This window comes from Bos taurus, chromosome 1, assembly GCF_002263795.3.
Source record: "Bos taurus isolate L1 Dominette 01449 registration number 42190680 breed Hereford chromosome 1, ARS-UCD2.0, whole genome shotgun sequence".
In the NCBI taxonomy this organism is placed as follows: Eukaryota; Metazoa; Chordata; class Mammalia; order Artiodactyla; family Bovidae; genus Bos; species Bos taurus.
In genome coordinates, this window is record NC_037328.1 from 53859447 (window position 1) to 53883551 (window position 24105).

General features: G+C 40.3%; 1 protein-coding gene across 1 annotated transcript in view; it reads right to left on the bottom strand.

Moving 5' to 3' along the window:
- The window catches only part of MORC1 (MORC family CW-type zinc finger 1), a 161156-nt gene extending 137528 nt beyond the window's left edge, over positions 1 to 23628 (bottom strand). The window contains 7 exon segments of the mRNA XM_059887296.1: positions 1457 to 1616; positions 8039 to 8147; positions 8796 to 8886; positions 12115 to 12183; positions 19304 to 19338; positions 22891 to 22944; positions 23585 to 23628. Of these exon segments, the coding sequence (XP_059743279.1) occupies positions 1457 to 1616; positions 8039 to 8147; positions 8796 to 8886; positions 12115 to 12183; positions 19304 to 19338; positions 22891 to 22944; positions 23585 to 23628 (562 nt within the window).
- Between the last annotated feature and the right edge of the window lie 477 nt (positions 23629 to 24105).

Genomic DNA, 24105 nt, shown 5'->3' on the forward strand with positions numbered 1-24105 from the left:
TTATAGGTAAAACTCTCATTGTCAGAACTGAAATCAATGCACATAAGAACAAAGATGAATTTTTACCATTTGTATAAATATGAAGTATTGCTTTGTATAAATGTGTATAAATATGAAGTAGACACTAACAGAGGTGTTGGTAAACTTTTTCTGTAAAGGGCCAAAAAACAAATATTTCAGACTTTGCAGGCTTCTTACAACTACTCACAACTCAGCTCTACAGTGTAGCATGAAAGCTGCTGCAGGGAATACACAGATAAATGATGTAGCTACGTTCCAGTAAATGGTAACTAAGAAAAACAGCCATGGGGCCAATTTGACCTGCAGGCCCTAGCTTGCTGATCCCTGCTCTAAAGCACAGTAAACAAAAACAACCCAAATTGTTTATAAAGTTGATTATAATATAAAGACAAACAGCACTGTCAGAGAAATTTGAAGAACAACCAATTACACTTTTCTTTCTGGTAATACTAAAATGGAGGGGAGAACAGCAGAGTGACTAAGAATCTGGACTTGGACTTGGGAGCCTAAATACATGTGTCAACACCCTGGACCAACCATTTACTATCACAGTGACTTCAGGTAAGTTTCCTAATCTAGATGATAGAGCTCATGAGGCACTTAAAACACAAGGGTTGTTTTGAGGATTAAATGAGTTAATTTTTATAAGGCATTTAGAAAAGTGTTCAGGAAATAGTATATCTTTCAGTAGTATATACATCAGTATTTCACAATTATAAGGCAACTAAAGAGACTATACATTAACCATCCTTAAAGTACACCATATATCTTAATGAAATGAATATTTAAGTGCCATTATTTTTCTTCTATGAGAAAGGGAAAAGGATGACATAAAACATTACTTTTAAACAAACTACCACAAGTTAGAGGAGAAATTTGCTATAAACATAACATAAAACAGAATTTTAATATAAACAGAATAGAATTTTGCACATTAACATTAGAAAAAGCAGAATGCAAATAGCTTTCTCTAGAGCAGGAATCTTTTTGCTTCTAGATATGAAAAGTGGTACAAGTCTGGAGAAAGACTGCCACAGAAGCCTGGACTTGTTACTTTATAAACTGCTAACTCTCTTACATGCCCTGCGGTCATCTAGTCCTGGATGCTGTAGTAGAGAGTCTCCTGACACAGAGAGATGAGGGGAGAAATTATCTCTGGCAGAGACTGTGATTCCCTATGATCATAGCCTGTGTCAACCTCTCCTTACCCGGTTTCACCAGGCTGTTACAAGTACAAACATTTCTCCCAGTGCCAGTGACTTAAGAGTTATTCCTGTTTGGATTCTCTAAGACAAAATTTATAAAAATAAAATGAATAACTGCCTCATATGAGATTCTACATGGCATTTTAAATAGAAATCATATTTACAGTCTTTTGTATGACACTGAAAACAAACACTTCCACATTAAAATTTCAGGGTTGTGATGATCTTACCACATTTGCCGTAGATCACATTAAACTGCTGCATCAATTCAGCTTCAGTTTTAAATGGAGAATATTTATAAATTATAGACAATTCTGTTGAGAATTTTTGAGGATCATCTGTGACAGATTCTCTGGTTCTTGTTAACCATGAAGGTATTGGAACCACAACCTATTAAAAAAAACACATCAATTTACTATGAAATACACAGATAAAAACCATCATTTTTTTTTGGTCTGACCCTAATTCACTCCAAATTACACAACGCTAAGTTAAGAGTGTACTTGCCCCAGGTATTCTAGTTTGATAAGGAAGAGGCACAAAACAAAAATTTATACTTAAGAGTTTTATTCTAAAATGTTCCACTACAGAACATGGTGACTGATGGACTCTACCTCAGCCCCCTACAGAATTATGGGTCAGATGGCAGAGGAAACAACAGTATCAGCATTTCAGAAGTTGAAAAGTATGACAGCATATCCAAGTAACCAATCCAAAGCCCATACCAGAAATGAGAAGTACCAGACTGATTTACAATTCAGAGCTCCCTCAAAGTCTCAGAGATTGATGGCATGAATTAGCTCTCGAGGTGGGGGTAAAAGAGAGCTACAAGCAGTCCAGCTCCCCATCTGGCATTAGCTCCTCCCCCTCCTCCATAGGGAATGGATGTTTACTCTGTGGAAAGAGTGGAACAAAGCATGTCTGGATTAGAGGATATGTCAGGCACAGTTGGCAGGTGACCTTACTGAGGCTGTGTGCTTAGCCACTCTGTCGTGTCTGACCTTTTGGGACTCCATGGACTGTAGCCCACCAGGCTCCTGTGTCCCTTGCCTGGGGATTGTCCAGGCAAGAATACTGGAGTGAGTTGTCATGGCCCTCCTCCAGGGGATCTTCTCAACCCAGGGATAGAACCTAGGTCTCCCACATTGTGGGCAGATTCTTTACTTTCTGAGCCACCAGGGAAGCCTATGAATACTGGAGTGGGTAGCCTATCCCTCCTCCCAGGAATCAAGCCAGGGTCTCCATGGCATTGCAGGCAGATTCTTTACCAGCTGAGCTACCAGGGAAACCCTTACTGAGATTAGAGGGATTCAATGAAAGTACACATATTGGATGCTGAGAACTGCAGATCTCTTCTCTCATTTGGCTCCCAGGTTCTGCCAGCTAGGCCTTCAGGTAGAAGACTGTAGGAGTCTTCTTTAAGATACCTGACCAGCCCAGAGGGAAAGACATAAAGAAAATTACACTGAAGATTACTCAATAAAACAGCCTGGTATGTATTATTGTGACCTGCATGGCTGCCAAGCCCCACCCACACTCTCAGAGCTTTCAATTGGCATTTTATTGGACTAACCTTAAAATCTGGAAAACTCAGCAGTGGCCACAGGACTGGAAAAGATCCCAGTCCCAAAGAAAGGCAATGCCAAAGAATACTTAAACTACCGCATGCTGCTGCTGCTGCTAAATTGCTTCAGTCGTGTCCGACTCTGTGCGACCCGAAAGACGGCCTCCCACAAGGCTCCCCTGTCCCTGGGATTCTCCAGGCAAGAAAACTGGAGTGGGTTGCCATTTCCTTCTCCTATGCATGAAAGTGAAAAGTGAAAGTGAAGTCTCTTAGTCATGTCCGACTCTTAGCGACTTCGTGGACTACAGCTTACCAGGCTCCTCCGTCCATGGGATTTTCCAGGCAAGAGTACTGGAGTGGGGTGCCATTGCCTTCTCCAAAACTACCGCACAATTGCATTCATCTCACATGCTAGCAAAGTAATGCTCAAAATTTCAAGCCAGGCTTCAGCAATATGTGAACCATGAACTTCCAGATGTTCAAGCTGGTTTTAGAAAAGGCAGAGGAACCAGAGATCAAATTGCCAACATTTGCTGGATCATCGAAAAAGCAAGACAGCTCCAGAAAAACATCTATTTCTGATTTATTGACTATTCCAAAGCCTTTGACTGTGTGGATCATAATAAACTGTGGGAAATTCTGAAAGAGATGGGAATACCAGACCACCTGACCTGCCTCTTGAGAAACCTGTATGAACGTCAGGAAGCAACAGTTAGAACTGGACATGGAACAACAGACTGGTTCCAAATAGGAAAAGGAATACATCAAGACTGTATATTGTCACCCTGCTTATTTAACTTATATGCAGAGTACGTCATGAGAAATGCTGGGCTGGAGGAAGCACAAGCTGGAATCAAGATTGCCAGGAGAAATATCAATAACCTCAGATATGCAGATGACACCACCCTTATGGTAGAAAGTGAAGAAGAACTAAAGAGCCTCTTGATGAAAGTGAAAGAGGAGAGTGAAAAAGTTGGCTTAAAGCTCAACATTCAGAAAATAAAGATCATGGCATCTGGTCCCATCACTTCATGGCAAATAGATGGGGAAACAGTGGCTGACTTTATTTTTCTGAGCTCCAAAATCACTGCAGATGGTACTTGCAGCCATGAAATTAAAAGACACTTACTCCTTGGAAATAAAGTTATGACCAACCTACACAGCATATTAAAAAGCAGAGACATTACTTTGTCAACAAAGGTCCACCTAGTCAAGGCTATGCTTTTTCCAGTGGTCATGTATGGATGTGAGAGTTGGGCTATAAAGAAAGCTGAGCACCGAAGAGTTGATGCTTTTGAACTGTGGTGTTGGAGAAGACTCTTGAGAGTCCCTTGGACTGCAAGGAGATCCAACCAGTCCATCCTAAAGGAGATCAGTCCTGGATGTTCATTGGAAGGACTGATGTTAAAGCTGAAACTCCAATACTTTGGCTGCGAAGAGCTGACTCATTTGAAAAGACCCTGATGCTGGGAAACATTGAAGGTAGGAAGAGAAGGGGATGACAGAAGATGAGATGATTAGATGGCATCACTGACTGAATGGACATGGGTTTGGGTAAACTCTGGGAGTTGGTGATGGACAGGGAGGCCTGGTGTGCTGCAGTTCATGGGGTCGCAAAGAGTCAGACACGACTGAGCAACTGAACTATATTCTATATTAAAGTAGTGAAGAATAACAGTGATCTAAGAAAAGTCTCTAATGTGACAGACAGAGACCAAATAAACAAGCACAAACAAAGCAACTCAGTGGTAACAAAAACTATAAGAGGAAAATAAAAATTTCAGAGGAAAAAATTAATCATAGTTAATATCTTCAGAGCTCTAAGCAGAAATATTGTATCTATGAAATAAGAACTATGTATCTTTCAAAAGGAATATTGAGAGACTAAAAAGACTCTTTAGAAATAAAGAACATGATTACAAAAAATGTCTGTAAGAGGGTTGGAAGATAAATGTTAGAGAATCTCACAGAAAACAAAACAATAATTTAAGGATGGAAGACAGGAGAAAAAGGATAAGAAAGTAAAACCATCTTTGGACATCCACAAGCTAAGAACAAATGTTGTAAAATGAGAAAAAAGATAATATAGATGGAAGAAAATCATCAACTACTACAGGAGAATAGCACAGAATTAAAGGACATGAGTTTTCAGACTGAAACATTCAATAAACGCCCAACACAATGGGTATAAATAAACCCACCCAAAGGCAAAACACTGAACTCAGAACACTGGGGAGAAAGACCCTCAGAAAATAGAGCGGAGGGGAGAAGAATGGGTCACACAGAAGACCGAGGAATTAAGACGGCTTCAGACTTCTCACGAACAACACTAGAAATCATATGATAATGGAGCAATGCCTTCAAAATCATGAAAGAAAAATCATTTAAAGAAAAAAACATCAAGACAAACTATCATTAAGTGCTTGGGTAGGAGAAAAACATTTTCATGCATGTGAAGTCTCAACATGTTTTACCTCTTATACACCCTTGCTGAGAAAGCTAATGGAGGATGTGTTACACCAAGAAGAGGCATAAAGCTAGGGAAGATGATCTGAAACTAGAGAGATGAAGAGAACCGCCAAGATGACGGCAGGGGCAGATCCCAGGATGGCAGCTGAACACCAACCATGGATCGCAGGAGTGTGAGGGGCCGCATTTAAGAAGACTGCAGAGCAGAGGCCTTCAGGAAAGTGGAACTGACAAAACAGCAGGTGAAATTGTCTGGCAGGAGACTAGCTTGCCCACTGGGATTAACACAGTGACAAAGACACATAAAACCAAGCAAATATTCAGTGACAGTGACAAGTACACAGACCACTAAGCAAACAATTATTAACTGCCAATTAAAATAAAAAGTTCTGCAGGAAAAGGAAAAATAGCTTATGATATGGTATAATTGTGTACAGTATAGTGCTTATATAGTCTCATAATAAAAATACTGAATATTTGACACAACCAAAATTAAAATCAAGTTATATTGAAGGTGGAGAATTGGAAGGACGTAGATGTGTGATAGGAGCAAAGAGAAAGTAATAGATAAATCCTCATCTTTTATAGTGGGAGCTTAACAGATAATGCCGAAATCAAATCAAGAAGTAACAATACAAGCATGTTACACAGAAATCTGCAGGAAAATATCAAAATAATCAGCTAACATTGTTAGCTGCTGTATATTGTCACCCTGTTTATCTAACTTACATGCACAGTACATCAAGGGAAATGCCAGGCGGGATGAAATACAAGCTGGAATCAAGATTGCCAGGAGAAATATCAATAACCTCAGATATGCAGATGACACCACCTTTATGGAAGAAAGCTAAGAATAACTAAAGAGGCTCTTAATGAAAGTGAAAGAGGAGAGTGAAAAAGTTGGCTTAAAACTCAACATTCAGAAAACTAAGATCATGGCATCTTGTCCCATCACTTCATGGCAAATAGATGGGGAAACAGTGGAAACAGTGACAGACTTTTCAAAATCACTGCAAATGGTGACTGCAGCCATGGAATTAAAAGATGCTTGCTCCTTGGAAGAAAAGCTATGACCAACCTAGACAGCATATTAAAAAGCAGAGACATTTCTTTGCCAACAAAGGTCTGTCTAGTCAAAGCTACAGTTGTTCCAGTGGTCATGTATGGATGTGAGAGTTGGACTATGAAGAAAGCTGAGCACCAAAGAATTTATGCTTTTGAACTGTGGTGTTGGAGAAGACTCTTGAGAGTCCCTTGGACTGCAAGGAGATCCAACCAGTCCATCCTAAAGGAAATCAGTCCGAATATTCATTGGAGGGACTGATGCTGAAGCTGAAACTCCAATACTTTGACCACCTGATGTGAATAACTGACTCACTGGAAAAGAAATGAGATTCCCAGCATCTTTTCATGATGCTGGGAGAGATGGAAGGCGGGAGGAGAAGGGGAACGAAGAGGATGGGATGGTTGGATGGTATCACTGACTCTATGGAAGTGAGTCTGAGCAGGATCCAAGAGTTGGTGATGGACAGGGAAGCCTGGTGTGCTGCAGTCCATGGGGTGGCAAAGAGTCGGACACGACTGAGCAACTTAACCGAACCTTGTCGAAAGTCATTGCCACTATATAAGTGGAAATGAGGTCACTGGTTTTACTTTTTAAAAAAAGAAAAAAGGAAATGGCTCATTTTAGGAAAGCTATAATCGCAGCTTTGGCCCAATTTCCCATGTCCTTTACACACATAAAGTACAACACAAATGCTTAAAGTATTGCTTTTCCTCACGTCAGAATCCCACTCAGCCACTCTCTGCTGCTTCTAGACTACTCCTATTAACTAGCCAGACTCCAGCACTGCCAGCAGCCATGCTGGGCTCCTGCTGGACAATCCTACATCTCCATACTGTCCTCCAAACCCACAGTCATCTCAGGTCTGAGACTTGCCACGTGCCATTTCTCACCACTCCAGCCTTTCCAGATGCAAGTGGTCTTTTCCCCATAAACTCTCACTCAAGGCTGTCTAGTCTCTTCATCCATATCCTGCTTTTGACAATTTACTAATACCAGGAATACACACTCATGGAACAGCATGCTTTTAAAATACCTTCATTTTGTTATTTATCCAATTCATACATGTCTGCTTTATTTTGTGACCAAACTGAAAACACTCTGATGGTCAGGTGGTCTTCTTGTTTTCTACCTTCCACAGGGTATATCCAGCACTGCGCAGACAGCAGTTACTCAACATATATTTGTTATCCTGAATTATAACTGATGTTCATAATACTAAAACTCAAATGCTGCAAATTAATAAAATGTCTCTGGGTCAGAAAAGGGAGCTAAAATTATGGTCAAGAGAGTAATATTTTTAAATCTGTTTTGCTTTCAGTTTCTTCAGATGTTGTTTTCCAAGTCTTCTGAATTTAATATTCTATTTACTTTAAAAGTGATAACCTATTTATGGATAGGTGGTGGAAATGTTTTGCAGGCTTCCAAAAATCTCACAGTGCCAAAGGGAGCCTCTTATTCTGGAAGATATGCGTACATGGATAATAAATAATGTTCTGAAAACAGGCTAGGATTAGAAAAAATATTCAAAAAAAGATCAATAGGACAGGCCTCCAATGACCCCAAAATGGCCAGCCACCTTCTATCTATTTCCCAGATGTATTCCTAAATTTCTAAATCATAATAGGAAAGCACCCATGATAGACTTTACCTCCTGAATAGTAAATTAAAATAACTTTATTACCATGGAAACCAAAGGAAACTCTCAACCCTTACCTCACTCAGACCTTCTCTTTCACAGAATGTCTGAGAAAAAAATACACAGGTCATCGTTTCTTCCTTCTTTGTAAAAAGAATAAAGTCTTTTCCAATCCTCATGGATCCGCTATATTAAAAATCAAGAATATAATGGTTTATATCTCAAACATTAGCGAGAAGGGACAGAGGAGCACAATATTGTTCTTTTCACTGAAATGACTCCACTGTTTTGCTGACTCTTAACCAAGGGAGTGTAAAAATATTTTTTTGTTGTTTGTTTTCTCAAAACAGAGCAGAGTTTGAACTAATCCAGCCCCACATTCTCACTTAAGATATGACTGCTGAGATAAGGTGCTGTCTAGGGCTGCAGCAAAGAAGGATCATCTGGTAGGTGCCACACAGGTAGCCATGGCCTCATGTCCTCACTTTTCATTGAGCAGACTAATCACATAAGCTCTGGATACATATAACGCCAGTGCAAAGACATGCATTAAGAAACAAACACAGAAGCTCTACGGTACACGGGTGTTACTTCCTAATCTCTGAAAAGGAGATTCATCCTCTATTTGTGAATTAAATTTTAAACTCTATTTGTAAAGTAAAGATTTAAGTCAGTTTGGGCATGGAAATTATAAAACAAGGTAGGACTCTTGGGTTTATATTCTTTTTTAAGTTTTTCAAACTTGGATCATTCTCAGTAAGACTTTCTTTAACCAAATATCATTCCTGATAACCAACAGCAATAATACTTACATTATAAGAAAGAAGTCCTCACCTTTTAAGGCCATTGCCATATTGCCCGATAAACTTCAAGGTTGATAATCGTTTCTTGGATGTTCCAAAGTAAATGATATCTGACGCTTCCTCTACAATTGACAAAGACAATATAAGTGGTTAGGACATAGGAGTCTTCACATTGGCCAGAGGTCCAGTTGTCAGGATGTCACACATATATTAGGGCAGACCCATACTTCTTGCATGAGTGCAGAGAAAATGATCTTTGTCAGGCTTCATAATCTCTGACCAGGATCTTAAGAGCAATGTACTGACAAGAGGTCAGAGTGACCTAGCTGTGTCACCCTGGGAAGTACAGCCTTAATTTCCTTGACCCTAAATGGGAGCTATTAACACATCCAATACTTTGGCCACCTCATGCGAAGAGTTGACTCATTGGAAAAGACTCTGATGCTGGGAGGGATTGGGGGCAGGAGAAGAATGGGACGACAGAGGATGAGATGGCTGGATGGCATCACCAACTCAATGGACATGGGTTTGGGTGAACTCCAGGAGTTGGTGATGGACAGAGAGGCCTGGCGTGCTGCAATTCATGGGGTCACAAAGAGTTGGACACGACTGAGTGACTGAACTGAACTGAACTGAACGCATCACAGAGTTGTTGACAAAGATAAAAGGAATAAATGAGATGATGTATCAACCTTGAAAACAATACGTGCCATTTGATAAATGCTAATAAATTAAAGATGCTATAATTATTTGTACCACTGGTAATTTTTCCATGGTTTTGGCCCTTATCCAGCCCCATGTGAGGTTGCTAACTGGGGAAGAAGGGCTATCTATTTCTGACTTTGAGAGTTATTCTCCTGATCTCTCCAGGCATTCTGGAATTCTGGAAAAGAATCCTCTTAACTTCAAAACATACATACCTCCAAGAAACAGGCATGCTCCCAGGGAAAGGAAAGACAGAAATGGGTCTCCCAATTGGGCTACATGCCCTGCATACACACCCCAGATCTGTCCTAAGGACCCTGTGTGAGGCTGGGTGCAGACATGCTATAGTGCAGTGGCATGGTTGTGTAAAGCCACTCCACTTGTCTGAAGCTACCTGGACATTTTATCACATGCTCTTACTAAGGGTTGACGATTAGATGAGGGTATCAATAATGATAGTATTAGCTACCCCTTATTAATCATTCAGTATATGCCAGGGACTACAGCATATACTTTATTTGCACCACCTATTTAATATTTACAGCAAGCCTACAAGGAAGATATTATCTGCATGTTACAGATGAGGAAATTTAAGTTTCTGAAGTTTATGTAACCTTCCCAAGGTCACACTAATAAATGGTACCCCCAGAACTATAACCCAGAGTTGCAGACCAAATCCTACGGTTTTTATCACATGCTGAACAGACTCTCATGTACGGTGGCCAGAGTTCTGAGCACATGGACAGAACACTGAATAAGACAGACAGGATCCCTGTCCTCAATAACTTTATGTCATGGAATGAGAAAAAAGCAGACAAACAAGATCCTTTCGGAGAGTATTAAGTGAGGGAAACAAAACCAGGAGAATGTTATGGGAATTAACAAAAATGTAGTTTGCAGACAGAATGCTCAGGAAAGGCCTCCTTCATAAGGTGTCCTCTGACTTGAGAGTCAAATGATGGAGGGCCAGCCAGGTGTGGCTGGGGTGCTATAAGCAAGAGAGTGCAAGGTACGAGAAAAGGTCAAAGAGGTGGACAGAGGCCAAGTAATGCAAGAAACTGAAAGTGTTGGGAGTATGAATTTTATTCAAAAGTAATGAGAAACGACTAAGGGCTTTAATCAAGGGCATCACTATGATCTATTAAAAGAAAAAAGTCCACTCAGAATTGCTGTGTGAGGAATGCACTAGAAAGGGGCAAGGCTGGAAATGCAAAGAGTTTGGACATCACCTCTTCCAAAAGGTTGAGCCTGAACCAACTCAGCTTGGACAACTGATAGATAGATTTTATTTTCAGTTAACACTTGAGTTCCAATGTTAATAAAGAATTGCTCTCAACACTAGTGACCCTTCTTAAAATACAACTGTATCTGTCAACTGAAGTGTGGATTTCTTCACACTTGTCACTTGTGCGTGTTTTGATTATTTTGTTTTTGGACCCATGTAAAAGAGTTGCTTCTTTTTTAAAGAATTGCCTTAGAATATATCACACATAGTCTTTGACTATTTAGACCAAGGGGGTCTTCTGAGACTTGAATATAATTGCTTTAGTTTTTATTCTGAGTTTCTATTAGCCCTGACGATCATTCTTTCCTCTGGTGTGGAACTGACCGGAACACTTCATATTATTTGAACTCCCTCACCGTTTGTTAAATCTGGCTTGTGGGATATACGCAACTGTTATAAGAATTCTAGGAGGACTTCTCTGGTGGTCTAGTGGTTAAGAATCTTCCTGCCAAATCAGGGAACATGGATTCAATCCCTAGCCCAGGAAGATTCCACATGCTTCGGGGCAACTAAGCCCAGGTGCCGTAACGACTGAGCCTGCACACCCTAGAGCCTGGCCTTGCAGCAGGAAAACCACCGCAATGAGTGAGCCCGCACACTACAATCCCCTCTTACCACAACTAGAAGAAGCCTGCACGCAGCAACAGAGACCCAGCACAGCCAAAAATAAAAGAAATAAAACAAAATGAGGAACTCAAGGACAAGGTATCTCAATTCATGAAAATCCTTTCCCTAAAGGAATAGTATCTCAATTCCACAGCAAACAGTAATCTGTACCTACTATGTACTGCCTTTTACTAGCCTTGAAGATACAAAGATAAATCATGCAATGCATGGCAGATGCTTTCACAATAATGAGAACATTCAATTGAAGCAGCTAAACCTTTGAATACGCAGGGAAGAAACACAAACCACTAAAAACAAGAAAAGGTGACCCCTACACCTGAAGGTTAAGCAGAAAATTTTAAACAGTGTAAAGCCACTTGAAACTGCCTCGGGTCTCTTGCAAGTAGTACCTGCAGGGTGTGCTATAGATCATCTCAGAGTCCATCCAATTACCGTTTGGTTCATTCATTCCCAGATGCTTTTCCTTATAAGAAATCTGTACCTTACATCTGTCATTTTTTCAGCAACACTGATTTATGTTCACTTTTGGTCTTGCTTCAGATGGTTACAATGAATTTACTCTGTCAGAGGGAACACTTAAGCCTAAAAAGCTCAACAATAAGTCTGGGGGTTATTTTCCCTAATAGCTCCATACCAGATTTTATATAGATAGCTCAATTTGTTCTTATTTATTTTATGGGTTTTCAGACTGTTTGTTCTAACAGGCAGGTAGGAATCTAAATAATTAACTTACCAGGGCTCATACCACATCCATCATCCAGGAAGCATAACATGAATCCACCCTGCAGTTCTTCATTATCCACTGTAAGGGAAAGCAGTTATTACTAATAAATAGTGGGCTTAATTTGTTCATCAGAAAGGCATGCTGCTCACATAATTATTTGTCCTCCCCAAATGCAGCCACTGAGTGACAGAATTATGGCACAAGGAAGAAGCTCAGAAAGTCATCTTGGCTATAGTTTCATGAGAAACCGCAGCGGGAAAAGAGTCAGGCAACAAAAGGGCTTTAAACTGACTTAAAACATGTTAATAAACTACATATACAGCATGAATGCTGCAGTCCATGGGGTTGCAAACAGTTGGATATAACTGTGCAACTGACCTGGACTGACCGTATGACATACCCTGTTTTGGAATCGGACTGGTCCTTTAAACTTCAGGTGTTTTCTCCCTGGAGGAGGGAATAAAAGGAGCCAGGGATGTGACTCCAGGATCTCTCTATCAAATTGATCAATGCTGATACCCTTCCACCAAAGCACTAATTTCAAAGTCAATCCAGGTCATTCTCATTAAACTCATCAGGCTCTCTTCCAAGTAGCTAATTTCCGTAAGAGCCATTTGTGGCTGCTGCTTAGTGGCAGCAAATATTTACCTCTTGAAAATGTAAATATTTTTGAAAATACCTAAGTTATTTGGAATCAATTTTGATGATGAAGAGATATCATTCAATTACATAATATAATCTCTTATTTAAAAATTGTGAAGTTTTAACTAAAAGTAATGAAGACTAATTTCAATGCACAGTTCGTAATCTGGCTCTCAAAGTAATTTCAACATTTAGATGTATCAATTCTAAGAAGCCTCTCTCTTTCGGTAACAACTTTATTGAGAAATAGATCACACATAAAAAAGCTCCACGTATTTAACATGTACAATCTGACACAGGTAAATGTCTGTGGAACCATCACATCAAGGTAGTGAACATAACCGTTATCCCAGGTGCCTCCTCCTGCCCTCTGAGGTCTCTCCCTTCCGACCCTTCCATGCTCTATCTATCACCCCCAGCCCATCACTGGGCAGCCATCGATTTACTAATTCCATCCTTACAGATTCATTTCTAGCATACCAGTGAAGTCAACTCTGTGTTCAATGGTTACCTCTAATCCACAATTTTTAAATGTTCAAGATAATCTATAAATAAGTACCTAAAAAATCTTACCTGAGCTTTCTGTGTTCATAATGTTCTGGTCATGTGTTCACTTGTAATCCCCCCTCCTCCAATTCACTTCCTGTTTACAAACCCTTTGGATCTCCCCAACCATCTCATTTCTCCAGCTCTTCTCTCTACCTGATTTCTGGTCTGCTTACCTCAACTTCTGTGTCAGAATATTCCTACCCTCTTTACGAGGGTTCAGCCCTCCCCTGACCAAGGCTGATACTTCTCTACTCAACTCCAGTTGAGTTCTCTGCGCAATGCAGTAGTTCTCAACCTTGGTTGCATATGTGAATCATCGGGAGATAATTTAACTGGTCTCGGATGGAGTTTAGGAATAGCAGCTCCTCCTGATTACCCTAAGGTTTATCAGAACTTGGAACCACCTGACACAAGTCAACTGATTTTGCAGCTCTTGGTATATAGTTCTCATCTAAGAAAGCAGGGCATTTTTTTGGTGAATGGGAGAAAAGACTCAAAATTCCCAAGAGTTACATACGCATGCTCAGTTGCTCAGTGATTTCTGACTCTTTGTAACCCCAGAGGAGCCTGCCAGGTTTCTCTATCCATGGGATTTCCCAGGCATGAATACTGGAGTGGGTTTCCATTTCCTTCTCTGGGGGATATTCCTGATCCAGGGATCCAACCTGCATCACCTGCTCTGGCAGGTGGTGTCTTTACCACTGAGCCACCTTGGAAGCCCATACAATGCTCAATTGTTCTATAAATTCCAATGAGGGCTTATAGACAATCAGCACCTCAAAGTGTAATATTCCCTCCCCTAGTACTGAGGCTTGGCCTTGTTTACTTCAGTCCCTTAAAACTATGGATCTCAGATTGATTTCTATTTGTTAAGTGTGTGTGTGTGTGTGTGTGTGTACGCGCACACGTCTAGTCACTCAGTCATGTCCGACTCTTTGCGACCCCATGGACTGCAGCCTGCCAGGCTCCTCTGCCCATGGGATTCCCTAGGCAAGAATTCTAAGTGGGTTGTCATACCCTCCTCCAGGGGATTTTCTTCCTGACCCAGGGATTGAACCTAGGTCTCCTGCATTACAGGCAGATTCTTCACCATCTGAGCCATCAGATAAGTATGCATGTCCAAAGCAAACCACAGCACCTTCTCCCTCGTCAGACTACCTCCTCCTTCTGGTGCTTCCTGCTCAATAAATGGCATCACTCTGCCATTAGGTTTTGGCTGCCTAAGTCAAAGTCTCAGGATCAAGTTCTCCACTTCCTTACCTGATGTAGAAACATGCCTTCTCAATTCCACCTCCTCATGTTTCTCAAATTTTACCACTTTCTCCATCCCCACAATACTGCCTTGGTTCAGGAAACTACCTTCTCTCTTCTGGATTCCAGCAGCAGTCCCTACCCCCTGTACTCCTTGCTCCCACAAATGAGAGAGTGCAGCCAGTCTACAGCCAATCATGTGTTTCACTGCTCTCCTGCTTATAAGTCCCTTGGACTGCAAGGAGATCCAACCAGTCCATCCTAAAGGAGACCAGTCCTGGGTGCTCAGTGGTAGGACTAATGTGGAAGCTGAAACTCCAATACTTTGGCCACCTGATGCAAAGAGCTGATTCATTTGAAAAGACCCTGATGCTGGGAAAGATTGAGGGCAGGAGGAGAAGAGGACGACAGAGGATGAGATGGTTGGATGGCATCACCAACTCAATGGACAAGAGTTTGGGTGAATTCTGGGAGTTGGTTATGGACAGGGAGGCCTGGCATGCTGCAGTTCATGGGGTCGCAAAGAGTCGGATACAACTGAGCTACTGAACTGAACTGAACTGCTTATAACCCTTGCACACCTTCCCACTGCCCACAGGATGAAAGCCAAACCAGTTAACAAATCTAGCTGTCTTTCATAAACTGACCCTCCTACCTCTCTAAGATGGTTAATTTTATGTGTCAACCTGGTTAAGCTATGGTGTCAGTTGTCTGGTCAACTAGATGTTGCTATGAAAGCATCTGAATATAATTAACATTTATAATCAGCTAACTGTAAGTAAAGCAGATACCCTCTATAATGTGGGTTGGCCTCATCCAATTGGTTACAGGTTGTAAAAGCAAAGACTGAGGTTTCCCAAAGAAGCATCAATTTTCTGCCTCAAGACTGTAGCACAGAAACCCTGCTTGAGCGTACAGGCTGCTGACCTGCCTAAAGATTTATAACTCAAGACTACAACATCAACTCTCACCTGGATTTCCAACCTGCCAGTTGCCTTGCAAATTTCACAGCTGCCAGCCCCCATAATTAAGTCAATCAACTCCTTAAAATAATGCCCCTCCTCCTCTTCCTCTCTGTCTATTATATGTCTATCAGATAGAATGAGAGAGACTGAGACAGACAGACAGACAGATAGATAGATATAGAGGGCAGAGAGAGAACGAGGTTGGCAGAGATCTCTGTCTACCTACCAATGGTTCTGTTTCTCTGAAGAACCCTAATGCACCCTCCATGCTCATCCCTTGCTATCCTCTCCCCTGCCCATATTGCACTCTTTCTGCTGCTGCTGCTGCTGCTGCTAAGTCACTTCAGTCGTGTCTGACTCTGTGCGACCCCATGGAATGCAGCCTACCAGGCTTCTCCGTCCATGGGATTCTCCAGACAAGAACACTGGAGTGGGTTGCCATTTCCTCCTCCAATGCATGAAAGTGGAAAGTGAAAGTGAAGTTGCTCAGTCGTGTCTGACTCTTAGCGACCCCATGGACTGCAGCCCACCAGGCTCCTCCACCCATGGGATTTTCCGGGCAACAATAATGGAGTGGGGTGCCATTGCCTTCTCCCTGCACTCTTCCACTTCCATACAAATAATCACCCTGGGCTTAATCTCAAACATCTCAAACATTCTGCAACACCATCAGTGTCCTATGTTCTCTCCAGATTCAAGCAACTATATATTTTGCTCCTTCCCACTTTCCATGCTTGATTCTCCAGACTCAGGCCTATTTTCCTTTCAGTCTCTAGTTCACAGACTGTTTCTCCTAGGAAGACTTCCTAATTCTTCCGCATCATCACGTGGCCATAATGAACGTTTTCCTTCTAACTTGTGTTTCCTACTTTTCAAAGTATATTCAAACACCTGCTGATGCATCCATTTCTCTTCCAGACAAGTGGTTCTTCTACTTTTTGAAACTCAGATAACTCAGAGATATGATGAAAGCTAAGGGCCTTCTACTCATAAAAGTGAAACTGCATACTATATTTTCCACAGATCCTTTACTAGGATGGTGATTTCTTAAAAGGAGGCACTGTGTATATTCATCGCTTAGCCCAGAGCCTGCCACTTGGCAAGCACTAAAAAATGTATGGAATGAGTATCCATGTTTACTAGAACTAGTACACACAGACAGATAAAACAGCCATGTCTGAATATATTCACTTTGGATTTTATAGCCCTAAAGGAAACTTAAGATTGGAAAGTAACTCACATGCCTCAGTAAATAATTTAAAAACTAGTCCAGTGCTTAACTTTGTACCCCGATACCAATTCTATCTATTGGTACATAAGCCTTTGCCCTAGTTTTATCTTTTTCATTTTTTCAAGAAAAATCAATTTGCTGGGTTGATAGCCATATTATGGTTTGCAGCAATAAAAAATTTTATAACATGAATAGGTAATTTAAAATTAAAAAAAACATAGGTTCAGTTTTTCACAAAACACATAAAACCTAAATACAGAAAAAGTGCCCCTTTCAATGCAAACTACAAAGATGCTTGTTTATTTTTTGTAATAATGCCAAGTGCTAGAGAAAGTGGGGTGAAGTGAATACTGCCATGCCCCGCTGGTGTCCTGTACTCCCCCAAAAGAACATACTGTGTGAATTCTGATCATTTGATCACATGTGTTGAACTCTGTGATTCCAGATAATTCTTCTCAACCCTTCAACCCCTTATCAATCATATGTGTGCTCTGAATGAAATTCAGCCTGAATGTTTCCTCCCTTCTCCACTGTGAGGACCACTGCCTTTTGAATCCTCATGAAATCTTGTGTAGATCATTCCACAGACCCCCTTGTTTGGTATCCTTTCATACTTCTGCAAACCATCTACAAACCATTCTGTAATCACTTGCTGGAGTAACTTTCTTTAAAAAGAAAAGAGTACATTTCTAATTTGTCAAATGACATTGCTCTAGACTATTGAATGGTTCACTGGCTACAGAAAGAAAATAACCTTAGTATGATATCCAAGTGCTCATCCATTTGGCTCTAAGTCTTAGCTCTAGTCAACCTAGCCTAGTCATTGTCTCTCGGATGCTTTTTCTCCAAATATATATATGGCTCACTCCCTCATTGTTATTTAGGTCTTGGCTGGCTTATTACCTATTTACAGTAACTTTCCCTAATCACCCCATTAAAAACAGAATATCTTTCCCATCACTCTCTGTTCTCTTATCGCCCTGTCTTCTTTTTCCCTTTTAGCACTTATTATGGCCTGGTATATTATTTACTTGTCCACTTCTTTATTGCCTAGCTATCCTCATTAGGATGCATGTTCCATGAGTGGACAGGCTTCATCAAACATGGTGCTCCTTGCTCTGTCCCTAACACCCAGAAAAACTGCTTGGCTCATTCATAATAGATACTCAATAAGTTGTTATTGAATAAATGAATGAGTCTCCGAACTAGTCTACCTCCATTCTTCTTCTCACAATTATTCCTCAGATGGGAAAATTCTTCTCTTCCCACACTACTTAACACAAATCATATCCATATTTCAACCCCTGGCTCTTCAATAAGAGGTATTCTTTCTCTGTGTTCCTACCATGCTTTGAGCGTCTCCTAGGCAAGAGACATGTTATCCCATTTTCACTTATATAATTGGATATGGATGGAAGATCACTTTTTCTCCACTGCTGACATTTCCTCCTATGGGGAATGGAGTTCAATCAGCAGTGGTAAGGGGCCCACCCTTTTCTGTCTCTTGATCACCTTCTCCTGGAGCAATGAGCACATTCATCTGACTAGTAATCTGGGGAAGAATAACCTATGAGAAGGTGCAGCTCAAATCTCTCCTGTTCCCTCTGAGAGCGAGCTGCCTGCAGAGAGCACAGTGCCGCTATAAGGGCGAGTGCCTGACGCTCTCCCACACCGAGCTCCACACTCCACCTAGACTTTGTCAGCAATGAAGACCAATGCTCTTATTTTATTTCTCAAACTCCTAAGAACCCGGGGAATAGAAAGGGAAGAAGAGTGGCATTTACTTTGTTTCCTCAAATCTTTCAAGATGTTCATGAACCAGAACCAAAACCTCATGGGCCAGAGGCACCCACCTAGCACGAATCTTAAACACTTAGAAAACTGAATTGAACTGAGTCGCTTTTTAAATACTGATAAGGATTTACATCGTGAACCACATCCTCTGGCCTGTGACCACCAGCCAATATTTACAGGAGAGCTGACAGGATCTGGATTGGGGATCAGCTTTAACACAACAGCTGTTTCTCCAGGTCGTGTTAACTACAGGACTGGATCACAAACCTAACTTCCTCTGTGTTCTAATGAAAAAAAACCAGTAAGTGAAATAAATATTTGGCGACTAAAATTAAGTCAGTAAAGACAACAAGCTTGGTTTGAATGTTATGGCCGTCCAACATTCACACTGCACATTCACTTATGCACTTTAAAACTGTGATAAGTTGGGAATGACATATAGTTAATAATGAATACCCATCAAGTTAATATTCATTTTAAAATAAAACAGTTTTTCCGTGGCAGACAAACTGCTACAAATCACTCTGCTGCTTTCACAAAACCCTGGAAGATCTAATTTTGTAAATGAGTCCCCTAACAAGTGAACAATTTCACTCAGAGTGTACTGTTCTCAACCTGGCTCCCCACAGGGTCCCTGAACTCATGAAGCACTTAGATTGCATTAATAATCTCTAGAATGTGGTTTGATTTTCATGAAATAAAAGGAAATCAAAATAACTACAGGGTTTTCCATTAGAATAAAAAATAAAAAAGCAAATGTGCTCACCTGAAAACACATCAAGTCTCGCAGCCCCTGCATCTCTGAAAACAATATAAAAATATTATTGCTTCAGTTTGATATTGTGTTTTTGAAAATTACATTAATCTGAATTTCTCATGTGACAATAGATGATCTATTGTCAGGTAACAAACAATGGAGAAACCCACTTAAGTTTCTTTAAAAACAATTACTAAAATATTCTTCCCTGCATTTGTAGACTAAGATTTATGATCACTCATAATTTGAGAATGCTACAAAGCCTAAAATTCAGAAATTTAAAAGAGATAGAATTTAGTGGTAGTTACACAAGAAGCTCAAGAAAATGAATATAAACATTAAAAAAGTTGGTTGGAAAATAATCCAGAAGTCATATAAAGATTTTTGTATACTTTAGAACAAAAAAATTGCTTATGTGTACCATATAATCACATTTCAAAGGAACATATATGATATACATGTGTTTATCTACAAGGAAAAAGATCAAATGTTAACAGGGGTTTTCTCTAGGTCAGAGGCTGACAATCTATGGTCTACGGGCTAAATCTTGACCATAACTACTTTTTGTGAATAAAGTTAATGGAACACAATCATGTCCACTTATTTACATATTGTCATTTATTTATTTGTTTCCATGTTGCCTACAGTCTGCCTTCACACTGTAATGGTATATTTGAGTGGCTTCAACAGAGGACATGTGGCCTTCAAAGGTGAAAATACTTAATACCTGGCTTTTTACAGAGAAGTAAGTTGTATACACCGCCCCCGCCATGATGAGGTCACTAGTGCCTTAGTTTTTTTCTTAGTTGTCTACAATTCACAGATACTATTTGTGTATTTTCTTAAATTAACTTTTAAAGTGAAAACTTTAAAAGGCAAGGAAAAAGAGCCAGAAGATCCAGGTTTCCACATGAAAGCTGTGAGAGAAAGGAGGAAGACAATGAGGTCTTAACTGATGGGGAAGTAAGGATGTTGAGGGGAATCTAGAAGGAAGCTCAGAATAGTAACAACCAGTGGGACTCAGACGGGGAAACCTGTGTCTCCCAAAATTTCTGTAAGTCTCAACCCAAAACTAGCCTAGGTCAATCAGGTAGGTACACTGTCCTTGTTATACAAAGTTGGCCCCTTAGCTCCTTTCTCTACCCAACTGCTTCGTCTAATGCTTCCTCCACAGAAATTCTGGAGTTACCATGGCCATTTCTTGAGCATTTTCTATGTGACAAATTCTGAATGAGGTATTCTTAAACCTTTCCATCTAATCCCTACCACAACGCATGACACACAGGTATCATAATTTCCATTATATAAGCATACATTATACAAGATATCAGGTATACAATAATCGCTCAATAAATGCCACTATACTAAAATTATTTTCATAGAAACAATTTCTTCATAGAGAAATTTCATGGGGTAAGACAAAGAAAAGTCATTCACCTTTATAGCATGTTAAGACATTCATAATAAGCTTTATACTTAAACGCAGGTACTTTCTCTCTGAACACCTGTTGTACTAGGAGGAGTCCCCTAAGGATTTTCTTCCTGTCCCATCACAGTTTTTCCTACTCTTTCCACAACATTCTTTTAATACCATCCAGTTCTAATTTAGACAAATATAGGAAACCATCAAAATCTTGAATACAAGGGTATGAAATAACATCTCAGAGTAACACTGGGACTTTAAGAAGACCTTCATAAGAGCGACAGAGTATCTTGAGTAGGTCTGTTAAATAGCTTTATTTGTTGTCAATTACTGGCATCTAAGCAGTGGTGACAAACTCCAGTATCCCCTGAAGACAGACAAGTTGAGGAGTTCAGGCTGGCCATGGAGAACCCTGGGAATGGCAAAGCTGAAGACACAGGCTGGTCCCAAGAGAGCACCTGCTACCTGGCTGATCCTATTGAGCTGGTCTCAAAGTTGCTACATATAATCTTGGGGGGAAAAAAAGCACGGGATCCAGTTTTTTTGTTTTTTTTTACATGGCACTTCATCTTCTCAAACTTTATAAACAATTCGTTCCTCTTATTCTTTACGAATACTGTACAAAGTTTCACTATGAGTCAAACATGAGGCAAGCTAGACTTGGTCAAGGTGCTGCCAGATTACAAGCGCTGCTCAAAGAATTGCTCAATTGATCATATTTCTACCACTCCCCTGAGTCTGCAGTCAATCTTTCTTTGCCAGTCACTCTCTATAAACTAGTCCCATTGTTCGATTTCTTCTATACTCTGGTATTACTTGCCCTCCTTTGTTAAAATGAATAAGTGAAACAACTTTATAGGAGAAAAGACAGTGGCAAAATGGACCAGTACATTCTTTCACAGTTACAGGTATCAAGTTGCTGAAAACAGAACTTTAGTAGGACAGAGGGTTAGTGGATACAGGACTATTGCTTCAGAGCTTGAGCAGACGCAAACAGTAGAAACCCTGTCCTGCTGTAGAGAGACTAACCACACACACTCATGAGCAGTGGCTGGATCCCTGTTAGCTCTATCTAAGTTGAGTTCACAGCTCTTCTGACCAACGAACTTTATTTTTTTCTTCTTTTCCCTCCTTTTTTTTGATGACTATGATTCCATTTGTTCTGCAGAGTTTCACAAAAAGAGGTGCTAGTGACTTTTTATTTAGTGTTGAGCTTTGCTGAACAGGAAGGAGGTCTTGATGGCTGGTTAAATGGCTATACATTCACCTCCCTTCTAAAGCTAAAAATGAGGGGGAAATGTAAAACACTGAAATATAGTCATCAATCAGTGGCAGGGAATATACTTATTAATATAAATAATATACAATATATTCTGTGCTGTTGTTTTTAGTTGCTAAGTCATCTCCAACTCTTTACAACCTCATGGGCTATAGCCCACCAGGCTCCTCTGTCCATGGGATTCTCCAGGCAAGAATACTGGAGTGGGTTGCCATTTCCTCTTCCAAGGGATCTCCCTAACCCAGGGATCAAACCCACCTCTCTTGCACCAGCAGTGGATTCTTTACCACTGAGCCACCAGGGAAGCCCTGTGCTGTGCTGTTCTTAATCGATCAGTACAGTGCGACTCTTTGTGACCCCATGGACTGTAGCCCACCAGGATCCTCTATCCGTGGGGATTCTCCAGGAAAGAATACTGGAGTGGGTTGCCTTACCCTCCTCCAAGGGATCTTCCCAATCCAGGGATCAAACCAAGGTCTCCCACATTGCAGGAGGATTCTTTACTGTCTGAGCCACCAGGGAAGCCCAAGAATACTGGAGTGGGTAGCCTATCTCTTTTTCAGATCTTCCTGACCCAGGAATCGAACCAGGGTCTCCTGAATTGCAGGTGGATTCCCAGCTGAGCTACCAGGGAGCCCCATTACATGGTTATTAACACAAAAACAGATGTCCAATTTACCAGCACTTCAAGTCTAATCATAAATACAAACTGAATAAAAATGAATAATTTCTCCCTTGAACTGTTCTTTTTCCTATCATACCTTGATTTTACAGAAAATTAACTCATGAAGCATTCCAAGTGGAGACAATGAAATCATATTTTCATCTAATATGGCTAATTTTATTAACGTCACACAATTCCTTTGAATAACCTTTGTTTACAATAAGCCTTACCTCGCATTGTCCAGCAACTCAGCTAGTGCTCCAAAAAGGAAACTGTGAGTGGTGCTAATGAAGAAACAGAGGGAAAATAAAAGTTAAACCAACTCTGTAATCAATGTAAAAGGTTCAAGACACATGCAATGTTCTCTAGTTTGAGGCAGATAATCAATTAAGAAGTTATTCTAGAAATTTCTCAGCACAGTCAAGATTCTGAAGTACATGTACTCCATGACAAAGCCAGGGCTAAGAACCCTATCGCCAAAATATCTTATTTACTCCTAATAAAACAAAGACTTCAAGGACCTGACTGTACTTAGAGCAAATTTTGACATTTTAATATTGCTTTATAAGCATTTAAGTTTTTCAGAGAATGTTTCATTAAAACTATATTATTTAAGGCCAAATAATTTCTGAAAAACCTTGACCAAAATCCAGACTCACTGAAAGACCTTAAGATTTTATCTGCGGACACAGGTATTGGCAGGTTACCCCAGTCTGCACCACTAACCTACATTTTTCTGTGGAATCTTTTCACCTCGGAAAAGACCATACCTATAAATAATTTCACAGATGACCAGCATTCACTCTCTCCTGTACCCCTCCTGACAAGTCCTGGGCACAGAAAGCACTAGATAGCCATCACTGTTTCTACTTGGAAGGCTGAATGTTTCTCTGTGGGTGGAATCAAACCGCCTTCAGGTTCTACCTTTGCTTTCCATTTCCTGATGTGGATATTTCAATCGGCAACATTATGGAGGGAAGAGTCAGTCAGCAATTTTCTTTTTATATATAGTAAACAGGTAGCAGAAGCAAAAGAAACACACTTATCAACAAACATCTGCTCATTTGTCTAATATTATATCCTTCTCCTTCTCTGTTTTACTCTAATCTGTGAGTAGTTCAGAAGGGCCACTCACTGGCCTTTTTATGCCACTCCTGCATTATTAGAGAGAAATTAAGTCTGGCCCTATTTGCCAGATTTGGGATAGTTAGGAGGACGGACAAAGGAATCCTCAGGTTCCTGCTTCAATTTTATAAAACTCTGCAGTTTTGTTTGAGTAACTAAATTGGAATTTAAAATGGAATTAATTTTTATTTTTATTTAATCCTTTAAAAAACCTTAAATTCGATAGTATTCAAAGACTTTGTTGACCCCCTCTAGTTTGAAAATATTATCTTCTTATAAGAGTGAAAAGCTTGGGTACAAGCTTTAAAAAAACAAACTGC